At 46.3% G+C, this 27170-nt stretch overlaps 1 protein-coding gene and 1 long non-coding RNA gene across 4 annotated transcripts in view; one reads left to right on the top strand and one right to left on the bottom strand.

Moving 5' to 3' along the window:
• Window positions 1-1245: 1245 nt before the first annotated feature.
• VXN (vexin) lies at window positions 1246-26435 on the bottom strand. The gene is made up of 6 exons (XM_004326550.4): window positions 26044-26435; window positions 20546-20601; window positions 12168-12318; window positions 8170-8231; window positions 5528-5619; window positions 1246-3640 (listed from the first exon to the last, which is right to left on the bottom strand). Exons 1-6 carry the CDS (start codon window positions 26108-26110, stop codon window positions 3457-3459), a joined length of 612 nt encoding a protein of 203 aa, XP_004326598.1. The 5' UTR covers window positions 26111-26435; the 3' UTR covers window positions 1246-3456.
• The window catches only part of LOC109548306 (uncharacterized), a 174841-nt gene continuing 159617 nt past the window's right edge, over window positions 11947-27170 (top strand). For 2 of the 3 annotated variants that reach the window (XR_012327203.1, XR_012327201.1), the window contains exons 1-2: window positions 11947-12939; window positions 15786-15920. This is a non-coding gene — a long non-coding RNA (uncharacterized lncRNA). The remainder of the gene's footprint in view (window positions 12940-15785; window positions 15921-27170) is intronic. The other variant, XR_012327202.1, reaches the window with a different exon arrangement.

The following is a 27170-nucleotide window of genomic DNA, read 5'->3' as shown; positions in this document are numbered from 1 at the left end:
CAGCACTTGCCCGGAATTCCAGGTAGCCCTCCCTACTTGGGGCTGGATCCAGATCCCCCTGTCCTTCCTGGAAAAGCACAGGCACCTCTTAGGCCAACAGGCAAAGCCCTGGCTGTTTGGCTCCAGGGGAAGGGAGTTTATCTTCATGGCAACCTGTGTTCCTAGGGGCTAGCCCAGGGCTTGGGACTTACGAGGTTTCCAGGAACACAGGGGGTGGAAGGAGGGCCTATGGGTGAGGTGGTATGAGCCTCCGTACTTGTCTCTCCACAGGCCCAACGAGGGGCACAGACCCAGCTGCCCTGTCAATGATGGAGTCACACATCAGGTCTTTCTGTAGGTCAGTTCCACTCCCTGGGCAGCACATGCCTCTCCCAACAAAGGACATTCATAGGTATGAGTCTTGTCCCACATCCAAAGTGACACCCCCTGAGATCTCTGTCCCTCTGCACCGTGGCAACGCCTTCACCACAAACCTCTCAACAGAGGCTGACATTCTTATAAGAAATTGAAAACTAAATGGAACTGTAATCCTTAGGGGAGTTGTCTTTTCGTCTGTGCTTTTCCTTGCATGTCCCTAGGTCTCTGCCAACTTAGAGACAACGTGTCACGTGATACCTTTTCAAATCGGGCTCTGGCTGTCGCTGCTCTCCCTACCCACTGCCCATCTGCCTGATCTAGGGGCAGGGTGGAGGCCTGCCACAGAGAGCATCCAGTAAGAACTGAAATATGTGAGTGGACTTGGTCCTAACAGAGGTGACTTTATTACCCCAGATGTCTTGGAATTCCTGTTGCCTCTGGCTCAACAGGACTCCAGGCTCCTTCATTCCCGGACAGCCATCTGCAGCCAGCCTTGGCGTCCTTTGGCAAGTGGCTGTGATGTGAGTCACGGGGGCGGTCTCCAGACAGGCTGACCGTGAGGTGGGCACAGAGGGATGGTCACTGAGCCCCCTGGGGTTTGTGGTGGGGACTGAGGGCAGCATCCCAGGGAGGAGGGTGAACCCTGAGAGCACAGGTCAGGCCAGGCCAGACCTCAACAGAAGTGGCTCCAGTGCTGACTGCTGGGCAGGGCCCATAATATCAAAACCAGACATTGCCTTAGGATGGAAAGAACATGCTGGGTTCTTTCTCACAATCCTTTTCATTTAGGTAAAGGAGCAATGAGGTACAGATGCATAATTCTTTCCCTTTGTGAAAGCCTTCTCTCATTCAATGAAGGAGCCCCAGGCATACTCTTGTGCTGATTTATTAATGTCACAAACAAAGCAGACTTTATTTTTATTTGAACTGGCCAATGAAAATGTTCTATACAAGGCAAACACTTCATCATGAAAATTTTAAATTAAAAATAAATAAGTTCCAGCCTACATAGATCTCCAGCTGCCACATACAAATAGAGGACATCAGTTATAAAGTAAATAAGTTAAAATAAATAGTCATAGGATACTCCGATAGGTCCAGTGTGAATTACCTGTTTTCTCCCTACCTTTGTTCCGGGCCCCTTCACCCATACACTGTAAGACGATTACACAGTCCATTGGGACCTTCATTGAAAGAGCACTTGATGCCCAAATCTCCAAGTCATGTTCTGATGGGAGGACTGGGTGTTCGGAGTCTAAAACAATGGTTGAAGAGCAGAGGTCAGCAAGGTGAAAGCCCGGAAGCCCAGGCCCCTTATCCCCCATGCCTTCTTACATTTCACCTGGAGATGTGGAAGCAGGTAATTTAGAGATCAAAAAGCAACATGTGGTCACGGAGCAGCAGCATGTGAATAACAGTTGAGTCTGAGACCAGTGATGTGGCCCAGGTCTTCCTTGTAACCAAAAAATGGCAATTTCCAACCTGGTCTTAGACTAAAATTCACCATGGAGTCACTGGTTTTGTTAAGTGGGTTGGATTAATTTAAGCTTCTGAATTAGAAAACAAGCCTTCTGGGGGCAGAGTTGAGGCCACAGATGACAGATATGTGAGGCACATCCCACTAATCTGCTCCACAGGCAGGCATTACCAGTTGATCACTGCACTCCTTTATCTCAGATCCTAGCTCCACACAGCACTCTAGGCAGCCTGTGCCAATCAATTATGCTTAGCATTTGATATGAAAATTATTTACTAGCCTTGGTTCTTCTCTATGTTCTGAATATTCTTGTATGAAGGAGTAGATATAACACAGGCATTGGAGCCTGACACCCATATGGGTTAGGGTAATCCTAATAATCATTTAACTACTTTAAAGCCGTGTCTATTAAATGGGGAAGGCCACCTAACTCAGAGTTGACAGAAAGATCGGGATAATGTATGTAAAGTGCTCACTAACCCACCTGGCACATAGTAAGCATTTAATAAATGGTAACTATCATTATGTTATCATTTTAAGGCTACTGATGTTGATATAGAATTGATGATGACATTTCCATTAAAAGAAGGAAAGCATAATATGATATATTATGAAACCATATGAATGGTTTACATCATTTATATCATGTACTGGTTCTAACTTTGTCAAATCGTTTCCTTCAAATGTTGCCCCCAGAGACATATTCCTACCCCTCAAAACCATCCTCAAATCAGTTACTAGAGTAGGCAAAGCAAGGAGTCTGGTGCAGAAGCTGAGGACCTGGTATCTAGTTCCACTACCTGGTATCTAGTCGCATAACCTCTTAAGGCCCTTAGCTTCCCCATCTGTAGACTGGGAATAATTGTGCTTTCTTTAACAGGAATTTTGTGAATGTAAGAGGTAATGGATGGGAGAGCATTTTCAAAAGTTAAAATAATTATACCCAAGCAAGGTATTATTAATTCCACTAGACTGTGTCACTTCAGAAAATGTTAGCATTCAAAGATTTAAATCATGTTTTCCTATAGAAAAATCACATGTAAAAGAATACAGAGTTCATGCAATCATGCCAAGTGTCATCAGAACTGATCTTGACGATACACTCAAATGAATATTAGAACTACTAAGTAAATATATATAGCGCTTTGTCACTAAAAATCGTACCTCATCAAGATGAAATAAATATGGTGGCAGGAACAGTGAGAACCATTGTGCTTCCAAGTGCCTGAAACATCAAATTCTTACATTTATACTGGAAATTAGAACGACTCACAAGGAAGGCTGAGGAATTGCCTGCTTGCTTCCTTGGAGGTCTTTAAAATGGGTTGGGAAAGTTTGATTTTGGTGCCATTTTGCTTAAATATAGGGATATAAACTTGATGACCTCCCGAAGTCACTTTCAGACCAATGGCTTTATCGATTCTAAGAAGGAACAGTTTTCTTTTGCCTTCGAGGGAGGTTCCTTTCCCGTTTCCTGAGCCGGGGCGATTAGTTAGTACTGGAGGGTGATGTGCGTGGACCAGCTAGTAGCAGAGGTGAATGTCGCTCAGTTCCCATCTGGAAGTTTCCTCCCCTTGTGCAGTGAACTCGGGCCAGTGCAGGGCACCTGGGGAGGGTCACCTTTAGTCAGCCTCAAAGGCGCTGTTGGTAGCTCCCACGTATTCAGACTTCTTCTTGTGCCTGGTCCACATTTTCCGGAGGATGCTGGGGACGCCGCAGGAAGCACTTCCTGTCAGCGGTAGGGAGGCTTCTGCTCCCTGAGGGAGGGTAGGATACTCTTCAGTCATCTTCTTGAGGTGCCTGGATCTACAGAAAATGCACAGGTGGGTGAGGAGGGCGGTCACTGCGCTGAGCCTGTCCTTCTTTAATTGCTGCCCTCGATAAGAGGAGCCAGAGCCCTCGCTCCTCCTCTGCTCATACATCCTGTGACCACGGTGGAGGGTCGCTGTTGGGGCCCACGCAGGAATGACACCCCATCCCCCTGCCCCAGGGAGGTCCTTGCATGGGGAGAGGGAAGCAGGTGGCCCTGAGCACACTGGCTCATGGATCCCAAGTTCTGCTCTTGTTCCAAACTCTACCCTTCCTCACCCCAACCCGCCATCCCTCCACCTCTACACAAACGATCTTGCTGGAAAGAGCAGATGTCACAAAGCATCAGCTATTGAAAGCCCATGAGCCCTGGGGCTGAATCCTGCTCCCCACTTACTGTGTGACCTCAGGCAAGTGATTTGACCTCAGCTAGCCTCAGCTTCCTCATGTGCGAAATGGGGATAATTTCATCTAACTCAAGGGGCTTTTGTGAGGAGGAAAATAAGGTCACAAAGCATCTGGCACATGGTCCACATCAATAAATGTTCATTTTTCTCACTTGCTCTCCTTCAGTGAAAGAATGGCCTTCGTTTTCTTTTCAATAGCCAGGGTCCAGGAACAAATGGAAATGAGAACGTCTAAGCTTAGAGAGAAACGGGCCATTTAGAAGAACCCTTTGCGATGCAGCTGCGCGGATGGAAAGGGCGCCTCTCTTGAGGCACACGGTTCGCGTTTGCTGGTTACTGCAGCAGGCAGTAACAGCCATTGCTGCTCACAACAATTTGCTACTATAAACTTAATACAATCGAAAAGATACTTTTCTCTAACTAGGTCCCAATACGTTGAGTGGCTTGGCTTTTATCATTCATTCTAGATGGCTTTCTTTCACCTAAAAGGGCTTCACACTGGTCTGTTCCTCCTCTAACTCCCTCAGCTTTCAAGGTGTGCATACCTTGGGTTGATATTGTAGTGCATGGTCCCTCATATGTGAGCATCTATCACTTTGCCAAGCACGTGTCTTTCCGATTCCCAGACTGTAAGCTTCTTGAAAAATGATGCAACCGTTGGTGCTAAGCTCTTCACACATTATCTCATCCTATTCTCACAGTAATCTCTCAAGAGGTTATGATCGTCCCCATGTTTTGGGTTTTGTTTTGTTTTTAAAGAAACGAGGACACGGAGGTCTGAACAACTTGCCTGAAGTCATAGCAAGTCAGCAGCGGTGCCAGGCACGCAGGCAGATCTGAGTCAAGAACCCACACCCTTCATCATCCCCGAAGCCACTTTTCTGCTCTCTCCAGTCTGGAAGATGATGAAGGGGGCGTAAATGTACACGCTGAGTTGAGTTTAAGACTCTTATTGCCATCTTCTTTGTGCCATGTTGAAGGCAGTGAGGGCCTTCCTGGGGGGCTTATCACTCCTGCTACTCTAGCTGCTGGTTCTGGGTCAGAGTTAATAGTAACCTGCTTTTGGTTTGAAACATTTGTATCTTGTGTACTTTCTACCTGGGCAGGGGCCCTTAATCTAATTCGTGAGGCATTTCTGACACCAGCATGCCTTCAGGAGGCTCTGCATATGGCCTGTGATTACATTTGTCTAATTAACCAAAACCCCTCCCTCTTTAGACTTCTCCTAGTCTAAAGAGTGGGGTTAATGAAGTGGAAACCATCAAAAACACTTCGGCTTAATCCTAGGGGAAAAGTTGATGTGGCCACAGAAACCCGGGATTAGTGCCCTCATTAAAAGGTAATTTACAGCTGGCAGGGATTCTGTTTTAGCTTCTTGAGGGTCTGACAGACGGCCACCTGTTACTCTTTGGCCCAGGAGCAGGACAGGAGCGGGTGGGGAGCCCCGAGGCAGCCAGGCTGGAGGCACAGCACTTACCCTCTGGTCAGAACAGCTCCGTTCTCCGAGCCCAGAGCTGCCGCCTCCAGGACGGCGGGAGCTTTCACCGAGATCCGGGCCACCGGAGGCATCTAGGTTGTGAGAAGGGAGTGTGAGGATGGTGCCATGTCCCCAGCTCCGACAGTGGCTGGAGCCATTGGAAAGGGCATCAGCTAAACTGAACTACCATCAACCCAGGGCAATGGTCCTCATACTGCCGCAGGCACCAGGTGCCCCCGGGAGGGCTTGTTAATGCAATGCTGGGCCCACCCCAGCTTCTGATTCAGTAGGTCTCATGTAGGCCCGAGAATCTGCATTTCTAACAAGTTCCCAAGTGCTCTAGTCCCAGGATCCCACTTTGAGAACCACCTACGTAGAGAAACTTGAAAGCAAGCAACTCAGTCTTGCGAGGCCTCTGTCCCCCCTTGCACCCCTATGGTCTGTGTCCACTTTGTTGTCAAATCCTGCAGGTTCTGCAAGATCAGTGTCACCCTCTCCCTTTTCTCTGCGGCAGCCTCAGGACCAGTCGCTTGGGACAAGACCTCCTTTTTTCCCACAAGACCTGCCACACACCCTGGGCCCCTCCTGGATTCACTCACCCAGCTTTTCCTTCATTCTCTGGATCAAGCCTCATCTCTGCCTACCCTTCAAAGACCACTTCCTCCAGGAAGCCTCCCCTCAGGCTGGTGCCCCAGCTGATTTCTCTCTGTCTCCTGCATCCCCACAGCACTGAGTCCTTATGTGATATGTTTTGGCATCCCACCAATTCTCTCTTTACGGTTGTCTACTTGTTTCTTATGCCGGTGCAGTCTCCCCAGGAATGGCATGCGAACGACAGGGTCTGGGGCTTACCCTTTGGCGGCCCTCCTGAGCTCTCCTTAAAGGAGGTGGTGAGTGCTCAAGAAACATGTACCGAATTGAAAAATCACTGGTAGCTCAAGCAGGGCTAGGTCCCGAGTTTGGAGTTTGTTCAGTCAGTGGACCTCCGCTTTGCACCTCCACCCCATGCCCCAGGGAAGGCTTAAGATCACCACATTCCTAAAATTGCTGGAAAATTCCAGGTTGAGGACACCAGGAGTCACTGCCCCTTCTCTCCCGCACGGGCCAAAGGTTGTGGGGAGAGTCACTGTGCCACCTTGTGGCCTCTCGGGAGCTGTCCCTCCCCATTGTGCCAGCAGCCCAGAAACATGCTTCTTCCCGGGCCGTCCACCATCCTGTTTGCCCCAGCGCATGTTAGCGTCAAAATCAGATTTAGCTGTTCGAGCTCTGAATTGCTCTCTGCCCTGGGATGGGGGCTCCAAAGAGCTGCAGGACCCCAGCCCTACCGTCTCAGACCCAGAGGAAAGGGTCAGTCATGCTGCCGCTCTGTCCTCTGCACTACTGTCGCCCCCTCCTTTGTGACCACCTCCCCATCACCACCCTGTCCCATCCCACCTCGCTCTGGCCTCCCAGCTGCAGCTTCCTCTCTGCCAAGGACACTGAGTCCAGCCCGGGGGCTGGGGGCAAGTAATCCAAGGTAGTGAGCTGCCCTCTCCCCTTAGCCTCGGGCTGAGCTGAGGGCAGCAGTTCGAGCTGTCGCAGCCTGACCACCTTCACTCTGTGGTAACGGCCCAGCCATCCTCAGTTTCCCCTGCGTCCCAGGTTGGGACAGGGGGCCCCTGATTGTCCCATCCCTGCCCTTTGTGTGGTTTTCCTAGTACAGGGATGACCTAAATGAAATAATTGGCTTCGATTTCCTGCCCAGACCAGGAGCAAAGCGCTCGCGTCTCTGTCCAGTTTGTTCCGTAAGGACGAGCGGGTGACTCAGACACTCTCTCCAGTCTGTTCTAGTTCCATGAATCTCGAGAGCTGATGCCCGCGGAGCCCAGGATGCCCGAGCTGACCTCACCTCCAGCCACCACTCCACCCCTTCTGTGCTAACCCAGGGGACACCCACATTCATTCCCAGAGGATGATGAAGGAGATGTATTTTTTCAGGGTGACGCTGAGCTAGACCCAGACATGCACTACCGGATCCCCCTTCAGGGAAGGACAAGCCGCCTTGCCCTCCCCCTTGGGGAGGGCGGGGAGCAGGTGGCCCTCAGCTCCTTCCGGTGTCCTTGGCTACAGAGGGCCACCTCGCCCAAGGTCATGCCGTCCTGGGCAGCCTGCATGCCATGAAAGAGCGGGAAGAAAATATAAAGGATCGGTCAGCTGGGTCCAACTCGGGCAGCCCAGATGGACAGTCCTTGCCCCAGAGCTCCCAGTGGGAGGTGGCTCAGCAGTTCCTCTGAGGTGATGGTGTTTTGTGTTTTCACAGTGCTCGAGACCCTTGCATCTCTTTACCCCCGTAGCTGCCCCTGGGAATTGGTCAGACACCTCCACCTGGCAGGGGCCTGCCACAGACACTGCTTCTTTCCCCCCTGTTTGAGATGTCCGCTAGGTAATACCCTCTGTCCACCTAAGAGCTGAATTTCTGGCAAGAAAGAGAGAGGCGGCCAGTGGCGTGCCACCAGCTGGTAGGCTTTAGGAGCAAAGAACCCTCAGCTACACTTTTCTAATAATCCTCAGGCCTGGAACAAAGGACACTTTGTCTTCATGGCACGGACAGGACAAGAAGGTTAAAGCACAGCAGATACACTAACCAGGTTGATTTTACTTACCAAAGCTTTGCTGTATGCTCGATTCCCACACAGATTTGCTGATTTGGGTTCAGAAATCCCCACTGCAAAGGTGAACGGAGGGGACGTTACTCAGTGGTACTCTGGGTTCCAGCTCCCCCGGGTTCTGCATCAGTTATCCCTTAGCTAATCAATCACAAGCCAGGAATATTCTAAGGGCCTTTGTACTGAGCAGCAAAATCACGCACTAGGGTTGGGCAATGGGATAACTGTCCAGTGGGTCACCTGCACCCCTGGCGCTCTTGGGGAGGTTAGAACTAAGGTCTAATAAGATCACGTGTGTGGAGGTGTTCAGTACGGGGTCTGCCTGCAGTAGGGGACTCAGAAAATGTGCCCTCAGCTCCTCCTTTCTTCCTAAAGCGCCAGATCACAAGAGGTTATCAGGAGTTAAGTCTTTATAGCTGGGATCAGTCCTTTAACCTGCCGCTCCTGGACATGCCTCTGTGAAAATGAGCTCAAAGTCCTGCCTGCTGTGGGAAGTAAGCCTCATAATGTGGGAGAATTGGAGGTTATCGGAGTCCTGAGGCACTGGCCTGAGAGGTATGTGAGAACCTTCTTTCTATGCCTTTATTTGAGGCTTGACCCGCTGCTGGGAATCCAGATGTTGAGCTGAGGTAGCTGGTGATGGGCGGGGATGGGGTGGAGTGGGGCTCCACTGAAGGCTGGCCTTCAGTCGAGTCCCTCCTGGGGCAGATGTTCCTGGAGGAGCCCCATGCTATCACACTACAGCGTAGAGAAACACCAGCCCCCCACCCCGAGGAAAACATCTCAAGGCCAATAAAATGAAGTTACAGCCTACCAAGATCAGACCACGGTGTGCCGTGCTCTGGCGTCAGTGACGACAGTAGCTTATATTTTTGAGCATTTACTGTGTCAGTCGCTGTGCTGAGTGTAAGACTCATAAACATTGTCTCATTTAATCCTCACTACAACCCTCACAGGTAGACGTCATAATAGATGAGGAAACAGGCTTTAGAGATGCACGGCAATTACGATGAAGCTGGGTGAGGAAGATCTAGGGAATGGTAAGCTGACCTCTTTGGTGGTCTTGCAAGGCTGGGAAAACTTGACCGAGGGACCCCCTAACCCATTCTGGGAGGAGGTTGCTAGGTGGGGAGACCCAGGGAGGGCAATCTGCAGAGAGAACGTATCGGGGAAGGTCCGGAATATAATGAGTGGTCACAATTACACCACAGCTCAGGGCTGTTCTGTGCATGGATTGGCAGGGATAGGAGTGTCACAGGAGGTGGCCCTGGAGAGGTGAGCAGAGGACTGGGTCCTGGAGAACCTTGGGCGTGGTCTGGAGGGCATCTGGGGGTGGAGAGGACACAGTGTTTAAAGCAGAGGGATGCTGCTTTAGGCTACCCTCTGGTAGCCTGTGGAGCAAGAAGGACTGGTAGCTGACGACCAGGCTTGGCGGCTACACACAAGGGATGAAGGGAGTCTGACCCGGTAGCCTGAGGTTGGTACCAAGGAGAGATGAGACATACGGAGGAACTGACACTGGCAGTGGTTAGTGTGTGGAGCGGGGGTGGGGAGGACAAGGGGGTATTGGGATAAACATCCCAGCGGCTTGCTGGAAAGATGGATAGTGGCACCAGCTGAGAAAGCAAGAGAAAGATGGATAGTGGCACCAGCTGAGAAAGCAAGAGAGGTTTGAAGGTGGAAGATGAATTCCATTTGAACAAGTTGATTTTGAGATGTCCCAAGGACATCCTAGTGGAGACATTCCACCAGCCCAGGAGGTGGGTGTCCCCTTTTCCGGGCCCTTGAGGTTCACCTGCTCAAGGCTTCAGAGTCCCCACTCTTTCCAAGGTTCCTCAGAGCATATTTCTCCCACGTGAGAAGGCTACAGCACCCAGGAGCCTTCTCCTTTAGCTCAGAAAAGAAACACGTCTCCAGATTTGAGATCCCTGGAGACACATATCCTTCTGACTGGAGGATGGAAAACTCGTGCCCAAGGCTGGTGCCCAGCCTTTCCTGTGGGTCTGGCTTTGACTCAGAAACCCTCCCTCCCTCTCATCCCCTCTGGAATCTGTCAGATTGTGGGAGCTGAAGGAACTGAATCGATGCCCAGCTCAATCTTTTTTTTTTTCTTTTTTTTTCAAAAACCTGACTAGCACATTCCCTGCATGAGCTGACTGTCATATGTCGGGCAGAGTCTCTCCATTTCATAACTTGCTGTTCTCCCCTTCAGTCCAAGCTTCCACAAGCTACTTAGGGAGGAAAGTAGCCCCTAAAACCAGACAGCTGGAAAGACATTATTTTCTGGGGGAAAGACGCAATTAGCTGGCAAATCAGGAGACATGAGGTTTAATCTCAGTTCTGCTGCTGATGAGCAGTGCACTTTGGGTAAGTCAGTTTCCATGGTTTCAGTTTCCGCTTCTGTAGATCGGCAGGGGGTGCTTGCAGAGATCAGTGGGCCTCCACCTTCAGGGAGGTGGAAAGTCACCCTGGGAGCGGGCTTGTTAAAACAGATTGCTGGGCCCTACCCCAGAATTTGATTAAATAGGTCTTGGGTGGGACCCCAAATTTGCATTTCCAGCAAGTTCCCAGGTGGTTCTGCTGCTCCAGGGATGCCACCTGGAGAACCACCCATTAGATCTTCCCTAAATCCTTGCTAATCAGTATGTTGTCCTTGGACCAACATCATCAGCATCATCTGGAAGATTATTAGAAACAAAATCTGGGGCCCTACTTGGTCCTACTGAATTAGACTCTGCATAAAAACGAGATTCCCAGGTGATTCTTCTGCACATTAAAATTTGAGAAACATGGCTCTAAATTCATTTTGTGATTTTGTAGAGAAGATATTCTTTTTCTTTCTACGCACAGGCAACCACCACCCACCCACCCACTTATATATAGACAGAGGGAAAAAAATGATCTTCTCAATTTGCAAGGCACATTGTGGTTTCCCTAAGGCTTTCACTCTCCATAAAAATGTATATATGTAATCCCTTAACTAGAGAATATAGCTTGACTTATGGGTTCTTACACGTAGGATCTTAAAAACAGGATCAGGGTGTTAGTGACCAAAGAAACCTTAGAGATCCAATCTAACATCTATGAGGGAGGAAAGAGAGGAGATGGATGGATAAAGAGATACTCAATGGAGTCTACTTTCAGTTCTTCTAACATACAAAACTGTTGACACCCAACAGCTTTGAAAAGGATGTCCAAGACTTTTTGTGTATTTCTGGAGTTAAAAATAGGAATAACTTGAGGCTGTGGGCATAACAGAAATAACCTAAACCAGGAATTAAAGGCTAAATACGATCACAGACTTCAGCAGGCTAGACACAGATTCCTGTTTAACTGCTTGGGGTGGGAGCCATTTTTCAAAATAGTGTGGAAGGTAAGACTCTAATGCTTCCAGCTTTCAAAACAAATTTGTCTCTAAATTCTTTTTATAAATTGTTGAAATAGTTTAAGGCGTTCAAATTTAAAATGGTGGGATTTTAAGATGGCAGCTGATGAAGAGCCTGTATAATCTCACACACACACACACACACACACACACACACACACACACACACTGTAAAATAACGTAAGCTTCCTTCGCTTCATGCGTCATGTGTACACTGGTTTCCTCTCCCCCCAGCGTCTAATGATGTTTACCTCCTCCTGAATTCCGCAGGACTGCCTGTGGAGCTAGGCGGTAGATGAGAGCATCTTTGCTCATCACGCAGACCCAGCAGCGAGTGTTTTAAGGTAGAAGGAGTTTTGTGGTGCTGCAGTGGGGGCGGGGGGGGGGGGGCGCCCGAGCAGGTGCATTCAGAGCAGGACCGGCATGCACTGGGGAAGGCGGCGGCCCCACGTGCAGGTGCTCCGCCCACCGGGCATGATGGAGGACGCCAGGGAGGATCACGACGTGGCTAGAGCCCACACAAGCCAGTTCGTGGACACCGCGGCAGCTGCTCTAAGTGGACCACTGCCCCCCAGGGAGGTTCCGGGGACCCGGGCCGTGACGCACGTACCGGGCCTGGCGGGGGTCTTGGCGGGGTGGGCGCCCTGCGGCCGTGCGTTCTGGAAGTAGCTCGACCTGCGGGCCTCGCCGTCGCGGTGGTCGCTGCGGTGCTGCAGCAGCTCCAGGGGCCGGGACGTGTAGAGGTCGGACTCGATCACCACCTGCGGGGGGGAGGAAGGACCGTCAGCTTGTTCCTCCCCTAGAATCTCAGCCTCCACAGCTGAGGCCACGACTGCAGCTTTGCGGACGGACCTCGTGCTGACACGGAGCCTTCCTGACTCCAGCCATTGCTGGGAGCAGCGAGGAAACCTGGGGAGACTGGCCTGAAACGGCGAAGTGTTGTGTTTAACTTCAGCATGTCCAGTGGCACCATGGTGCAGGAAAATGAGGTTTCTGGGAACTCCTCACCAGCTGTCCCTTCACAGAGTCAGAAGACTGAGCCCTCAGGCCCCAGACTGGGGCCAGTTAACTGCCCAGGGCTGGACATAGTTTGACAATAGAACAGGCTATTTGAAATGAGGACAAGCCCTGGAAATCGGGCTCTTACAGTCTTTGTAGCTCAGTGGGTGCCCTTGTTCACGTAGAGGACAGCTTTCTGGATGCTCCAGCGGAGGGAAGACCTAGGCAGAGGGCTTGGGGCCCAGCTGATTCCCAGGTTGTAAAAAGGAAGAACCTGCTGGCCAGAGAAAGCAGGCACGGCTCCCGGACGCTCACGTTTCCTCTACTTTGTAGAGTGCCTGTCAGCTGGAGCTGAGAGATGAGTTTCCACGACCTGTGGCTCGGTAAGTGGAAACTGTGGCAAGCCAGAATGGAACGCTACACGCTAAGGTGTTTTCAATAATGATCCCCTGCTGAATAGTGGTTTTGGGAAAGTACATGAAGAGGAATACCCCTTTTGTCAGGGCCCACTGAAATGGGCCTTTAAAATGATAATAAAAATACTTAGATCATTGAAATAATTTAAATGTACAAATTTGAGACAAATAGTACCATATTTTATCTTAATATCGGGGGTGACAAAGGGAATCTTAGCAATTTGGGGCGCATATCGTGCATGTTTGAATGCATAGCCATGACACTGGGGTCGCGCATTCTGAATGTCTTCACTCCTTTGAAGCAGGTTAGAACTGCAGCTTCTCTGAGGTTTGTATTTACTCATTCTCTTGCTCACTCGTTCCTTCCTTCTACAGACATCCTGCGAGGGCACCTCTGTGCCAGATCCTGGTACTCAGTCTATCTGTGAGTGAGGTGGACCCATTTCAGCCTTTACAGTCGAGCCTTTGATGATTTCCCCTCCATTGTCCAATGTAACAATTGTGGAGGAAGCTGAAGCAAATAAGACTGAATTTTTAAGTATTATAATAGGGTTATATTTCAGTTCAGTGGAGAAAAATTGGACCTTTAATAAATATTGTTGGAATAAATGTCAGGCCACTGGGGGAAATGGATCCATGTCCACACTTCTCATACGAAAATGAATACCAGACAGACCAAAGATGCATGTTAAAAAACAAACAAACAAACAACAGCAGACACTAGAATAGAATATGGCTCAATATAACATTTGTTACATATAATAGGGAATTATTGCTATGTACATAAAACTCTTACAAATCAATAAAGAGGAAAAAAATAGAAAAATGGGGCCAAAACCCAGCTAATTGACAATAGACATGCAAATGGCCGGTTAACATGAAAGGTGCTGAACAACACTAATTAAATGCCAATTAAAACAAGTTGTTTTTTCTCCTATCAGATTGTCAATGATGAAGAAGATAAATTTCCATTTGGGGTCATGCGAACCTGAGTTCAAACCCCAGTTTTGGTACTTCGAGGCTATGTGGAAAGGGGTCATCCTCTTGACCACCCTTGCTGTACTGGGGCGGAGTCACTGCTGGTCATTCGCAGAGATTTCAGGAACACAGCAGGTTCTCTTTCCCTGTGCCACCTGTTTACCTACAGCATCAGGAAGCGGTCACGTCCGTCCCCAGCAGAGGAAGGGGAGCTGTCACTCTTTGCTTCAGTTTATCACAAATAGTCCTTTGCTTAAAAAAGTAATATATCCCACATTTGGTCTTATCTGGCTTAGGAAATTAACTTTTCTCAGGCCCGTTTTAGGACCCAGACTCATTCATTCTTTGCCTTTGGAGAAAGATGATGATAATTAAGGATCATTTAGGATTAGTGCCCTTTCTCTTCTGGGCACTGCAGCATGTGGGATTTTTTCCCCAATAATTAAAAATATTTTTCCTCCAGCTTTACTGAGATATAAATTTCCACATATGATTGTATACGTTTAAGGAGTACAATGTGTTGATTTGATATGTTTGTAAATTGCAAAATGATTAGAAGGTGGTGTTTCTGTTGGTTTTCTAGCAAGCCTTCAGTGCAGGCTGGGGGCAGCACCCGTCTGCCCTACGCCAGCTCACTGGGGGCTGTAAGGTGCAGTAGTGGGTGGTCTGGACTCACCACCCTGCACAGACAGTCCCCTCAGCTTTTCCATTTCCTTCCCTCCTCTTAGCACTGCACTCTGCCATGGTGTCGCCCAGAATACTGGAATTTCCTAGGTTAATGGCATTTTGGACACGTGTACCGTTTGGCCTCAGGGTTCCCCCTGGAATGTGGACCTCCAGGTCCAACGGGAGAGACCTGAGCCTCATTACTGACATTCAAGCCTTTGGCTGTCTACCTCTCATCACAGCTATTTTGAATTTTGTTTTCATTTTTTCAGCATTCCTCTAATGAGTAAGGACTGGTGTGTTTTCCGACCCATTTTGTAGAAGGAGGAAGTAAGGCAGGATGTGAAAGCCTGAGGAGTCCAGTGGGGAGGCCCAGCATTTCCTCCCCTGAAAAGAAAGCAAATATTTCCTTTTAGGAACAAGAAACTTCAGCCAGCCCTTCTCTGCACTGTGGGTGGGAGGAGGGAATGGGGAGGGAGACAGTGGAGCATTAGCTGCTCCGCCCCCTGTTGGATGTAGGTTTCCTGGGGTGGGAGTGAGGCTGCTTACTTCCCAGGTCCTGACTGAGGGCCCAGTGCCTCAGCAGGGTATCTTCTCGGCCCTGAAGGATGCCAGAGGAGAGGGCTCAGCTCGGAAGATTTCCCTTTCTTAGCTGGCCTCGCGCTTGCTTCTCATGCCCCACAGTTGTGGAGGCTCTGAGAGGGCTCAGGGCAGTGCGTCAGGCCCACGCCAGGGAACGCACAGCTGGGTGCATGGCTGTGGCCTCCCGAAAGCCTCCCGACAGCCTGGTTTTTTTCTGGTCTGTAGGATACGGTCCGGGCTGGATATTGCAGCTGGTCTTAGAACAAACTGGTCTGAGCACAGGCTCTTTAGCGCCCTGAGTACAAGGGTGAGATTGGGGAATGGGGAAGGGGTGAAGGGGAGACGTGTTTAATGTTGGATTTCCCTTTCCAAGTTCAACGAATTGCCTGCTGAAAGTAGGGGCTGTACTTGTGTAACAGATTCACTGTGATAAATTGATGCTTCCCTGCTGGGTTCAGATCAGAGACCTAGGGGGCTGGTAGGGAGTTAGAAAGACGGGGGAGACCTAGGTGATGAAGGATCATCATGATTTTGGTTGACGGCATCCAGAGTAAAGTTCTAGCCCAACTCCCTAATTTTACACACAGGGAAACTGAGGCCAGAGGAAGCCGGGTGTCTTCAAGGTCACAGAGCTGTAAGGGGCGCAGCCTGAACAAGGATCATGGTTTCATAACTTCTAAGGAAGTGCTCTTTGTCAGACCCATGGAAGTGCTGCCATCCAGGTAAGAACTTTCAAGTGCAAACTGATTGCTCAGTGCATTTTGAAAAATCAGATCACCAGATGGAAACATCAGATCACTGCTCCTCCACAAGGCTGGAATCCGGGAAGAATGTGACATTCGCACTCCCGTTCCTTCATCTTTCCTGATGATGGCGCTGCTGCTTATTTTGAAGGGGCTGTGGAAGCCCTAACTAACCCACGCTTTGGTGTAAATTTATTCCTTTAAGCTGCTCTTACGATGTCTGCGGCATCAGGATGATCAGGACGTCAGTAAAATTGCTTAAGAATCAGAGGGGATGGGGAGAAAAAGACTAGTGAAGCCGCCTAGAGAAGGAACACTGGGTGGCTGTAGAAGAAGAACATGTAACTTACGAGGGGTCCAGAGAGAGAGGAAAGTGCCGCGCTAAGGACGATTCGGAGAGGAAAGAGATACTTGTAAAGGAAGGAACCTGACATCCGTATGGTAGCCCGAGGGGTGAGAATAGAGACAAATAAGAATTTCGGGACAAAGTCCTAAATATTGGTACATTAGAGCAGCTGCAAAATATGAACGATTTTCTTGGGAACTCAGAGGGGAGCCAAGAGCCAGTTGGATGAAAAAAAGAAAAGGTCAGAGATAGTTCTTTCTTCTTTGGGACTCAGTTCCCCCGTCTTAGGTAGACTAAGACCTTTCCTGTCTTTTCTAATTTGAATGTTCTGTGCAGCTGGGTCTGAGTTTTATGAGCAAAGGATGAGTCATGCCGTTAGGGGAAATTAGAAATTCAGAGGAGAGCTCAAAGGCCAGGGAGCATTATTAAGCTGTCTTACCTGGAGGAAGAATGCGTATTTGAAGACAAGACCCTACCTTCTATTTTTTCTTTTTTTTCCATCAAAAGCAATTTTTATTTGTATTCATATACTTGAGTCATTTTTATTCCCCTTGGAGTAAAAATGTTTTAGGGAGGGAAAGTCATAAGCCATTCCCAGGAAAGCTGGGAGCTTGGTTCTGCAGAGCCTGGCTGAAGTCAGTGGATACTCCAGGAGGCGGTGCCCCATGTTTTGGGGGCTTTGTGAAGCTCATGCCCCTGTGGCTTCACGTCCACCGTAGAGAGTTGTCTCCTTTGTTTGGGTTCTAAATCCCTTGAGAAATTTCTTCCCTAGCACCTTATTTATCTCCTAGAGAGTATGATTTAGTTTCCATTTTTAAGCTTTTGTAATCACAGTTCTGTCCTTATAAAGCCAGTAGGTATTGGTATAAGTGGTGACTCAGACAGAAACACTGTTTAAGGTTAGAAATTCAAGGCAAGAACTTGATTGAAAACTAAATATTCCTAATTCCCAAAGGATCTTCCCAGAGTCATGAATGACTTGTGGCTCCTTCAGATCCAGAGTACAGATCTTCCTTGACTTACAGTGGGGTTACATCCTGATAAACACCCCTAAAATATCATAAGTTGAAAATGCATTTTATACAGCTAACCTACCAAACATCATAGCTTAGCTGAGCCTACCTTAAACGTGCTCAGAACACTTACATCAACCTATGGTTGGGCAAAATCTTCTCACACAAAGCCTATTTTATAATAAAGTGTTGAATATCTCATGTAATTGACTGAATACTGTACTGAAAGTGAGAAACAGAATGCTTGTCTGGGTCCAGGATGGTTCTAAGTGTATCCTTGTTTACCCTCGTGATCGTGTGGCTGGTGGGAGGCTGTGGCTTGCTGTGCTGCCCAGCATTACAAGAGAGTATGTTGTACCCCATAGCACTAGCCTGGGGAAAGATCAAAATTCAAAATTCCAAGTATGGTCTCTGAATGCATTTCGCTTTGGCATCATCGTAAAGACAAAAATCATGAAAGTCAGACTGTCATAAGTCAGGGACCAACTGTAATGCCAAACGCAAGTCTGTGCTCAAACTCTAAATTACCTACAAACAACCCCTCCCCTTTCCATTTTTGGTGACACCCACTGTTCCTTGAAAGTCAGCAGCATTTTCCTTCTAGACTGTGTGCCGAAGTTTTTAGGGATCATGAGAAATACAAGAATTTCTTGCACTACAGCAAAGAACCCATTAAAAGCCCTTTCTTTCTTAGTATAGAAATATTCTCAAAGTCATTTTAAAAAAAGGATAAACCACTGACAGAAAAATGAGCAAAAGACATGTCTTTTAACCCATAGGGAGAAAATATCAAAATCTATGGAAAGATGAAGAATGATATTAATTACTAAAGAAATGCAAATTAAAACAATGAGATGTTTTCACCTATCAGATTGTCAAAGATTAACAACATTTGATACCATATAGTGTTGGCTCAGGTGTTCTGGTAAAGGTAGTTTAAAACAGTTGCTAAGAATTTGGCAATAGCTATAAAATTTTTTCAATGCTCTTATCCTTTGAGCATTTTCTTTCTTTTTTAAAATTGACATATAACATTGTGTACGTTTAAGTATAAGGTGTTGATTTGATGACCCAGCATTTTCATATCTATGAATTTATCCTCAAAAACATTTGCATAAGAACATAAAAAATACGTTCAAGAATATTTCTTGTGGCATTGTTTAACTGGAGAAAATGGGGAAACCTCATTTATTGATGATTTGGTTAAATAATTAATCTAGAAAACATCAGATTTGGTTTGGGTAAAAAATTATAGTACATTCATTCATACAATGGCATACTATGCAGCCTCTAAAAAGAATGGGGAAGATCTGTATGTATTAATTGGCATGTAAAGATGCTCAAAATTTATATAGTGAAAAAAGCAAATTGCAAAACAGCATGTTATTGGGCAATAAAGCGTGATAATTATACATTGTTATATGAGAAATTTTCATTAAAAAAACTCCAGTGCTTATTGAATGTTCAGTATGTATCAGGCTCTGGACTAAGCAGTTTACATGTATTAAATCATTTGCTCCTTCCAGTGGTTATTGGGATGTGCTCTCTCACTCTCCCCATTTTTTTTTTTTTTTTTTTTTTTTTCAGTACGCGGGCCTCTCACTGCCGCGGCCTCTCCCGTTGGGGAGCACAGGCTCCAGACGCGCAGGCTCAGCGGCCATGGCTCACGGGCCCAGCCGCTCCGCGGCACGTGGGATCTTCCCCGGCTGGGGCACGAACCCGTGTTCCCTGCATCGGCAGGCGGACTCTCAACCACTGTGCCACCAGGGAAGCCCTCACTCTCCCCATTTTAATGCTAAGCAAGTCAAGTCCTGGAATGGTTAGGCAACGTGCCCAAGGTCATATAGCTAGAAATGGATAGAACTGGGATTTAAAAGTGGGAAATGGAAGAAACCAGGCAGTTTGACTCTAGTCTGCATACCTAACCACTATGTTCTATAGCTTCTCAGGATTTTCTGATATCATAGTTTACATCTTTTTAGTATTTGAAATTTTGTAATGGGCCCATCCTGTTTTGGGAATTTAAAAAGTAATAAATGTATATAAAACAACAAAGACTAAAACCAATCTCATTCCCAGGACACTTAAAAAAATTTTTTTTAAATGGAGAATAGGATTTTAAAAATTGAGATACTTAGAAAATCAAAATAGTGTTCTACAAAAACAATTGTGATAGAAACTCCAGTATAACCAGGAGGGAACAATTAGCAATTAAAATAAAACTTTTAAAGTGCAAAGATGTATTGACAGCTTATGTATAAAGAAATCTGTAAGTAAAATGAGAAATTCACAGGCTCTAAAGACATGTAAACTAATTTTAAGGTAATGCATGTGCTTATTAAAGAAGCAAAAAATAATACAAAGAAATGAAAGCCAGTGCTGGTGAGGCTGGAGGGAAATGGAAAAGCATTGTTGGAAGCCTAGCAGTTGTCCAGAATTCCGGGTAGTATGTGACGAAACTAGAAGCAGAAGCCATCTTTTACAAATCACTGTTTTGGGCTTCCCTGGTGGCGCAGTGGTTGAGAGTCCGCCTGCCGATGCAGGGGGCACGGGTTCCTGCCCCGGTCCGGGAAGATCCCACATGCCGCAGAGCGGCTGGGCCTGTGAGCCATGGCCGCTGAGCCTGCGCTTCCGCAGCCTGTGCTCCACAACAGGAGAGGCCACAACAGTGAGAGGACCGCGTGCCACAAAAAAAAAAAAATAAAAAAAATAAAAAAAATCACTGTTCTAGTCTCCACTCTAGCACAGGTGTAGGAATGCAAATGATGGATGGATGGATGGATGAAACTGTTCTTATCCTTTTACTTGTTAATTACACTTTGAGGCCTATGCACCATAGGATTAATCCAAAAAACAGTATTTTGTACAAATTCATTGCACTGCTATTTATAATAGTGAAAAAGTGGAACATTGCAAATGCCAACAATAGAACACCCAAGTCAGGGATGCTCTACCTACACTGTGGATTCTGTTTAAGGAAAAAAATGTGTATATAAAATGAAAATTATTCTCTGTGGGGAAAATGACAGAAGGGGGTCCAATTCAGGACTGTTTGTTGTCTGGTTGACATTTGTCAGTTGTTTTGGTTAAGTGGAGGATGGAGAATGCAACAGCAACATGGGCTACGGAAAACTTTTCCAGGCCGTGGAGAGTGTGGATGTAGGGGGGAGGTGGGGAGTGAAGAAGCTAGACACTGCTTTTTTAATGAAAGTCAACAAAAGGGATCAAAACTGAAGTTTTCTTACATTCTTGGTTAAGAGATGTTGAGAGCTCTTGACTCTTCTTCTGGCTGGACTGGGCACTGCAAAGAGAGAGAAAGGAATGGTTTTAGAGAACACCTGTGAGACTGGTGTAGCTGCAGTAGCAATACGGAGAGGGTTTGCACCTGGAGTGGGACAGGGCCCAGAGGAGGGGGGTTGGGAAGAAGAGGTGGGTGCGATTGCAATTTTATTTTTTTATTTTATTTTTTTAATAGATCTTTATTGGAGTATAATTGCTTCACAATACTGTGTTAGTTGTGTTAGTTGATGTTGCACAACAAAGCAAATCAGCCACATGCATACGCAGGTCCCCATATCCCCTCCCTCTTGAGCCTCCCTCACACCCTCCCTATCCCACCCCCCTAGGTGGTCGCAAAGCACTGAGCTGATCTCCCTGTGCTATGCGACTGCTTCCCACTACCTATCTATTTAACATTTGGTAGTGTATATATGTCCATGCCACTCTCACTTAGCCCCAGCTTCCCCTCCCACCCATGTCCTCAAGTCCATTTTCTATGTCTACCTCTTTATTCCTGCCCTGCAACTAGGTTCATCAGTACCTTTTTTTTTTAGATTCCATATATATGTGTTAGCATATGGTATTTGTTTTTCTCTTTCTGACTGACTTTACTCTGTATGACAGACTCTAGGTCCATCTGCCTCACTACAAATAACTCAATTTTGTTTCTTTTTATGCTGACTAATAGTCCATTGTATATATGTGCCACATCTTCTTTATCCATTCATCTGTCGATGGACACTTAGGTTGCTTCCATGTCCTGGCTATTGTAAATAGTGCTGCAATGAACATTGTGGTACATGACTCTTTTTGAATTATGGTTTCCTCAGGGTATATGCCCAGTAGTGGGATTGCTGGGTCATATGGTAGTTCTATTTGTAGTTTTTTAAGGAACCTCCATACTGGAGGTTTCCATAGTGGATGTATCAATTTACATTCCCACCAACAGTGCAGGAGGGTTCCCTTTTCTCCACACCCTCTCCAGCATTTATTGTTTGTAGATTTTCTGATGATGCCCATTCTGTCTGGCATGAGGTGATACCTCATTGTAGTTTTGATTTACATTTCTCTAATAATTAGTGATGTTGAGCATCTTTTCATGTGCCTCTTGGCCATCTGTATATCTTCCTTGGTGAAAGTCTATTTAAGTCTTCTGCCCATTTTTTAACTGGTTTGTTTTTCTTTTTGGATATTGAGCTCCATGAGCTGTTTGTATATTTTGGAGATTAATCCTTTGTTGTTTCATTTGCAAATATTTTCTCCCATTCTGAGGGTTGTCTTTTTGTCTTGTTTATGGTTTCCTTTGCTGTGCAAAAGCTTTTCAGTTTAATTAAGTCCCATTTGTTTATTTTTGTTTTTGTTTCCATTACTCTAGGAGGTGGGCAATTGCAATTTTAGATGTTACTTGGTCCAGTGCACCAAAGCTCATAGCAGCACTATTCATAATAGCTGAAAGGTGGAAACAACCCAAATGTCCATTAACAAATTAATGGACAAACTAAATGTAGTATAGACATACAATGGAATATCATTCAGCCTTAAAAAAGAATGACGTTCTGAAACATGCTGTGACATGGATGAACCTTGAAAACATTAAGCTAAGTGAAATAAGCCCGATACAAAGGGACAAATATTGTATGAGTCTGCTTATATGAGATACCTCAACTAGTCAAATTCATAGAGACACAAAGTAGAACAGAGGTTACCAGGGGCTGGAAGAAGGAGGGAATGGGGAGTTGTTATTTAATGGGTACAGAGTGTCAGTTTGGGAAGATGAAGAAATTCAGGAAATGGATAGTGGTGGTGGTGGCACAAGCATATGAATGTACTTAATGCCACAGAACTGAACACTTAAATAGTTCAATGGTAAATTTTATTTACCACAGTAAATAAAAAAAACTTGAAGAATCAATTAGCCATAAAAAAGTTACTTGGTTGGGAAAAAGGTGTGCATTTTGTTGAAAGTGGAGACACCCGGACATCTCTTTTGCACATTGATGCTAAAGTGATTTACTTGGAAGTGAAATCCCACCCTGCCACTGCCCTGCCTAGAATGGAAATGACTTCTTGTCACATCTCAGATTAGTGCTCAGGTGAGAGCTGTGTGATTTTCTGCAGAGCGCCTGCTGCCATGAAGCCAGGCGAGCAGAGGGCTGGTTAAGAGCCAGGGCTCCAGACTCCTTTCACTTGGGTGTAAATCCCAACTTGACCACTTGCCAGTTGTGTGACTTGGGCGAATGACTCATCCTTGCTAAGCTTCACTTTCCTCTCTGGTAAAACTCGCACCTACCTCAGAGGGCTGCGGTGAGAATTAAATGGTCTAATCGTTATCAAGCCCTTGGCCCGGCGCCTGGCAAAGAGTGAGTTCCCAGGAATTAGTGGTGGTTATTATTGATACAATTCTCCTCTTTCTCTGCAAGGTGAGGGCAGGTGGAAGGAAGAGGTGATAACTTCTAGAGACTGTAGCCTCCGTCAGGAGTTCTCTTTCTGGAGTTTTCTCCATTTCCTCCTGCTGTTCCCCGGCTCCCCTTGCCAACCCCGCCGCATTGTTGTTTATCCCCAAGAGAATTATTTTGAATGCTGTTCACCCTAGAATTAAACCCACTGGTGAGCTTCAGGAAGTGACTTCTGGTATAACTTCTTGGTAAAACCACAGATTTTATCGTTTATATTTACTGTGAATTGTGCCTATGAAATCTTTCCCTTAAAGGGCTCTCCTTCTCTCTAGGAAGTAAAAATACACACTTGTCCTCAGTTACAGACTTGATCTATGTCTTGTGCCTTAAAATACTTGAGAAACACCATAACACTTGCTGTTGCCATATTTTTGTGAGCTTTAAGATGGCTCAGCTAAAAAAAGTACGTAGATTTAGGTTGAACCCATTATATATGTATGTGTGTATGTTGGAAAACAGGGATATAATACGACGACGATAAATGTGATAATGGCTCGCACTGAGCTTTACTAGGTGACGACTTACTTCCTTCTCGCATTCACTCCTCACAGCAACTCTTTGGGGTCGGGTGTCTTCATTGGCTCTATCTATTTCTTAGGTAGATACTGAGGGTTAGGGTCACACAGTTGGTGGTGGAACAAGGCCTGCGCTCTTAAACACTAGGTTGCTGAATTTGTGCACAGGAGCGTGTGGGAAAGGGCATACCTGGGAGGACTCTAACCCTTGTTAGAGAAAATCAAACCAGCCTATATTTCTGCAGGCAGGAAACATGGGGATGGAATGAAGAGTTACCAGTCTCTCTCATAAGCAGTGACTTAGGAAGACCTGGCCCCGTCTTCGCCCACTGAGAGCCTTATGCCTGATGCTCTGGAGGAGGCGAGATGAGGCACAACAAGGCGTAGGAAGAGGCGGACTTCTCCACTTACAGTCTAAGATAAAACTGCGGATATTCCTTTTCTAGAGAACAGCTTCCTGAGCAGTGACATGTCCATGAATACTGATGACTGATTTAATACCAGGAGGTGGCCATGAATAAAAATGGCAGAAAAGAAATACAGGATTGAATATTTATCTTTGACTAAACATATTCATTGCTCAGAATATGGAATAAAAATAGAAATCACTTTGTAAGTGATGTATTTAATGGTGCTTACTGCCATGCCAGGTACTGTTCTAGATGCTTTATGTATTTTGTCTATATCTCATTTTTTCCCCCATAATAACCTTGGGAGGTAAGTTCTAGTTCTTCCTTTTTTATAAGAGTGGAAACTCAGGCCCAGAGAGGTTAAGTGCCTGTCCAAGGTCACACAGCGTATAAGTGGTGGTGGGTCTCTTGACTACTCTGCTAAGCAAATGGATTCAAAGGCCCTGTTTTGAATGATTTTCTTCAGGTGAAGTATGACGTTGCTCCTGAATCGTATAATAAGTTTTTAATTGAATAGGACCATTCAGCTTTGATGTTTTTCTCCCTTAAATGTTTTTAAATGTAAAAAAATTATAGAACATAGACATTTTAAGATTTTCATGTTTGCTTTCAATTTGTTTTCTTCTCATACAAGAGGAATAACAAATGAGAGGACAAGTTTTGGTCCCTTTTCTACTCTTCCCCAATTCTACTTTCCTCCCTCTCCAGGGCTACTATTATCACTAACTTTATCTGTGTCTTGCCAGCCTATGTTTTTTATGCTTTTCTCTAGATATGTATCCATAAACAATGTATAATACTGTACAAATTTAATAATTTCTAGCCTGCTTTTTTTTTTTCTCTCAACATGATGCTCTTGGGAGCTGTGTCCACACACATAGAGCCAGTTCTTTTCCCTGTTGACTACTGTGGAGTATTCCAGAGTCTGATGACACCACATTTTACCCCTTCCCCTCTTCAAGGACATTCAAGTTGTTTTCAGTTTTGCCCTTGGGGACCCAGTGGCCCTGTAAGCATCCACGTATAAGAGCATTTACAGGAGTGGAACTGCTGGGTCAGAGGGTCGGCTTTGACTTTTCAGGTACATTCCCGAGTCTCCAGAGGGTGTCCCAACTTCAGCACGTGGGCAGACTCCCAGCTTTTTCTTCTCTCCCTCTGACTGGCAATAGATGTCTAAAGCTTAATTTATGTTCTGCTGGCTTTCTCTTTGTGGCCAGGCTGAGTCTCTCCCTTCCCCCCAGGAGTGGCCGTGTCGATGGCTGACATGGGAAGAAGAAAGGGGTTGTCTGAACAGGGGGTCACAGCACCAGCAGCCATCCGGCCCTCTTCATTCAGTCTGACAATGAGATCAGGGGCTAAGCCGGGGTCCCAGGCTCTCCCAGCAATACAGGGGCTGCAGGGAGAGCACAGGGGCGGCAGGAGAGAGGGCCCAGCTCTGCAGGGGGCAAGGGAACTATCCAGGGACACAGAGCCCTTCCCGGGCCTTGACACCGTTCACCTCAGAGCAGCAGGGCTTGTACAAAGTCACACTCTTTGGCGGTGCCAGTGCCAGGTTAAGTTTGGGAGCATGGCCCTGGGGTCTGTGCAGAGGCCAGCCTGGGTCAGGGCATTCTTGGACCGCTTCATTGGACTTTAGGCCACTGCCAGAAATATGATCCCTCCTCATATTTCACGGCACAGTTAGAAATCATACTTTTGAGCCAGCTGCTTCTCATTTCAGAGCCCACTTGCTCACTGGAGAAGAGGAAAGAATCTGTCTGCCCTGGGAATTTTGTTTTCATGTCTGTTTCCTAAAACAATGGCTTGCTGTCACTTTTCGTTTGGCATACTGGGTTGCCAGTATCGAATTAAGTAAAACGAGGAGTAGTTAGCTGCCCTCATTTCCCCTTTGATGGACTGTTTCTCAATGATTGATGTTCATATGCCTCCTTTTCAGAAACAACCACAAACACGGTCAAAACAGAGAGACCATCCGACCTCAGAAACCTGGGGGTAGAAACCGTAATAAGGCAGCACATGACTGTCTTTACTCTCCTGCTTAGCCTGCCACGTTAAGGAAACAGTCGAGGGCAATTTTACTCACCCTTGGAAGGAATCACGGTGGTGAAAACTTCTATATTTTCATCACTGCAGCTGTAAATCTGATGCATCGTTTCAGCCTTCTCTCCCCAAAAGTGCCTGGGAACCGGAGGCCTCTCTCTGAACCCCTAGTCGCGAGGTTTCCTAATCCAGTCTGGCTCGGGGATCATTGTGCCGGTCCACAAAAGACAGGCTGGTGCTGTGATCTCATCTCATTCCAGAGTCTTCACTGCAACATTTTCTAATCCCATCTGTCTTTTTTTTTTTTTTTTTTTTTTATGAATCCTATTATTGCGAACCTTTGATGGAGCCTGGAGGTTTCAGTCCCCTCGCGGCCAGGATGTATTTAACATTTTTATTTTGCCGTGTCTGCTGCAGTGAATTTGGAAGTCTTTTGTGAAGTGGTGATGAAGTGAAATCGCCTACTCGGGTAGCGCCAAGCGTGGCTGGAGGATTTTACCGAAAAGGAAACGTGAATTTTGGTACCAGCAACTCCCCTTTTCATTTCAGAGATGAAGAGGCTTTTTTTTTTTTTTCCCCTCCCTCCAGAACTGGCTATTCAGTAATCTGTCATGTGTTAATTTGGCTTCCTTGAAAGTTTCTATTTTAAACAAAAGGACTGTTCTTCCAGAGCGTTCTCGCCTCATGCCAGTACATGACAAGGCTGACATTTCTAGAGAGCTGTGTGTTTAGCATCTCCTTGTACAAGCCTGCAGGTGCTTGCAGGAATGGGGGTAGCAAGCAGTGCCTGACGCTTGAGGTGCCCAGCTACAGGGAGATTGTATTTTTATTATCCTAAATGTCCTAATATATTGTATACTATCCTAAATATCCTACTGTCCTATATATATTCTATATTTTATCCTATATATTCTGTATACATACACAAAAATAAGGTATGGTTGAAGCGTAGGTGTATTATGTCAAACCCATGGCCTTTCATTACACCATTACAGATTTATTTCTTCATGTTGATAATGATGTAATATTTTAAAAATTTATTTTATTGAGGTATAGTTGATTTACTATGTGTTAATTTCTGCTCTACAGAAAAGTGATTCAGTTATACATATATACGTTCTTTTTCATATTCTTTTCCATATGGTTTATCACAGGATATTGAATATAGTT

The sequence above is a fragment of the Tursiops truncatus genome, chromosome 17 (genome assembly GCF_011762595.2).
Source record: "Tursiops truncatus isolate mTurTru1 chromosome 17, mTurTru1.mat.Y, whole genome shotgun sequence".
Classification (NCBI taxonomy): domain Eukaryota; kingdom Metazoa; phylum Chordata; class Mammalia; order Artiodactyla; family Delphinidae; genus Tursiops; species Tursiops truncatus.
This window is presented reverse-complemented; position numbering and strand designations above follow the sequence as displayed.

What these genes read in the sequence shown, in the direction of transcription:
- VXN (XM_004326550.4), bottom strand. Translation starts at nt 26,110, where the DNA reads ATGCATCAGATTTACAGCTGCAGTGATGAAAATATAGAAGTTTTCACC. An exon ending in CACCGTGATTCCTTCCAAGG is followed by an intron (nt 20,602 to 26,043) that starts GTGAGTAAAATT and finishes CTCTCTTTGCAG; the next exon opens with TGCCCAGTCCAGCCAGAAGA. An exon ending in AACATCTCTTAACCAAGAAT is followed by an intron (nt 12,319 to 20,545) that starts GTAAGAAAACTT and finishes TCCCCCCCGCAG; the next exon opens with GTGGTGATCGAGTCCGACCT.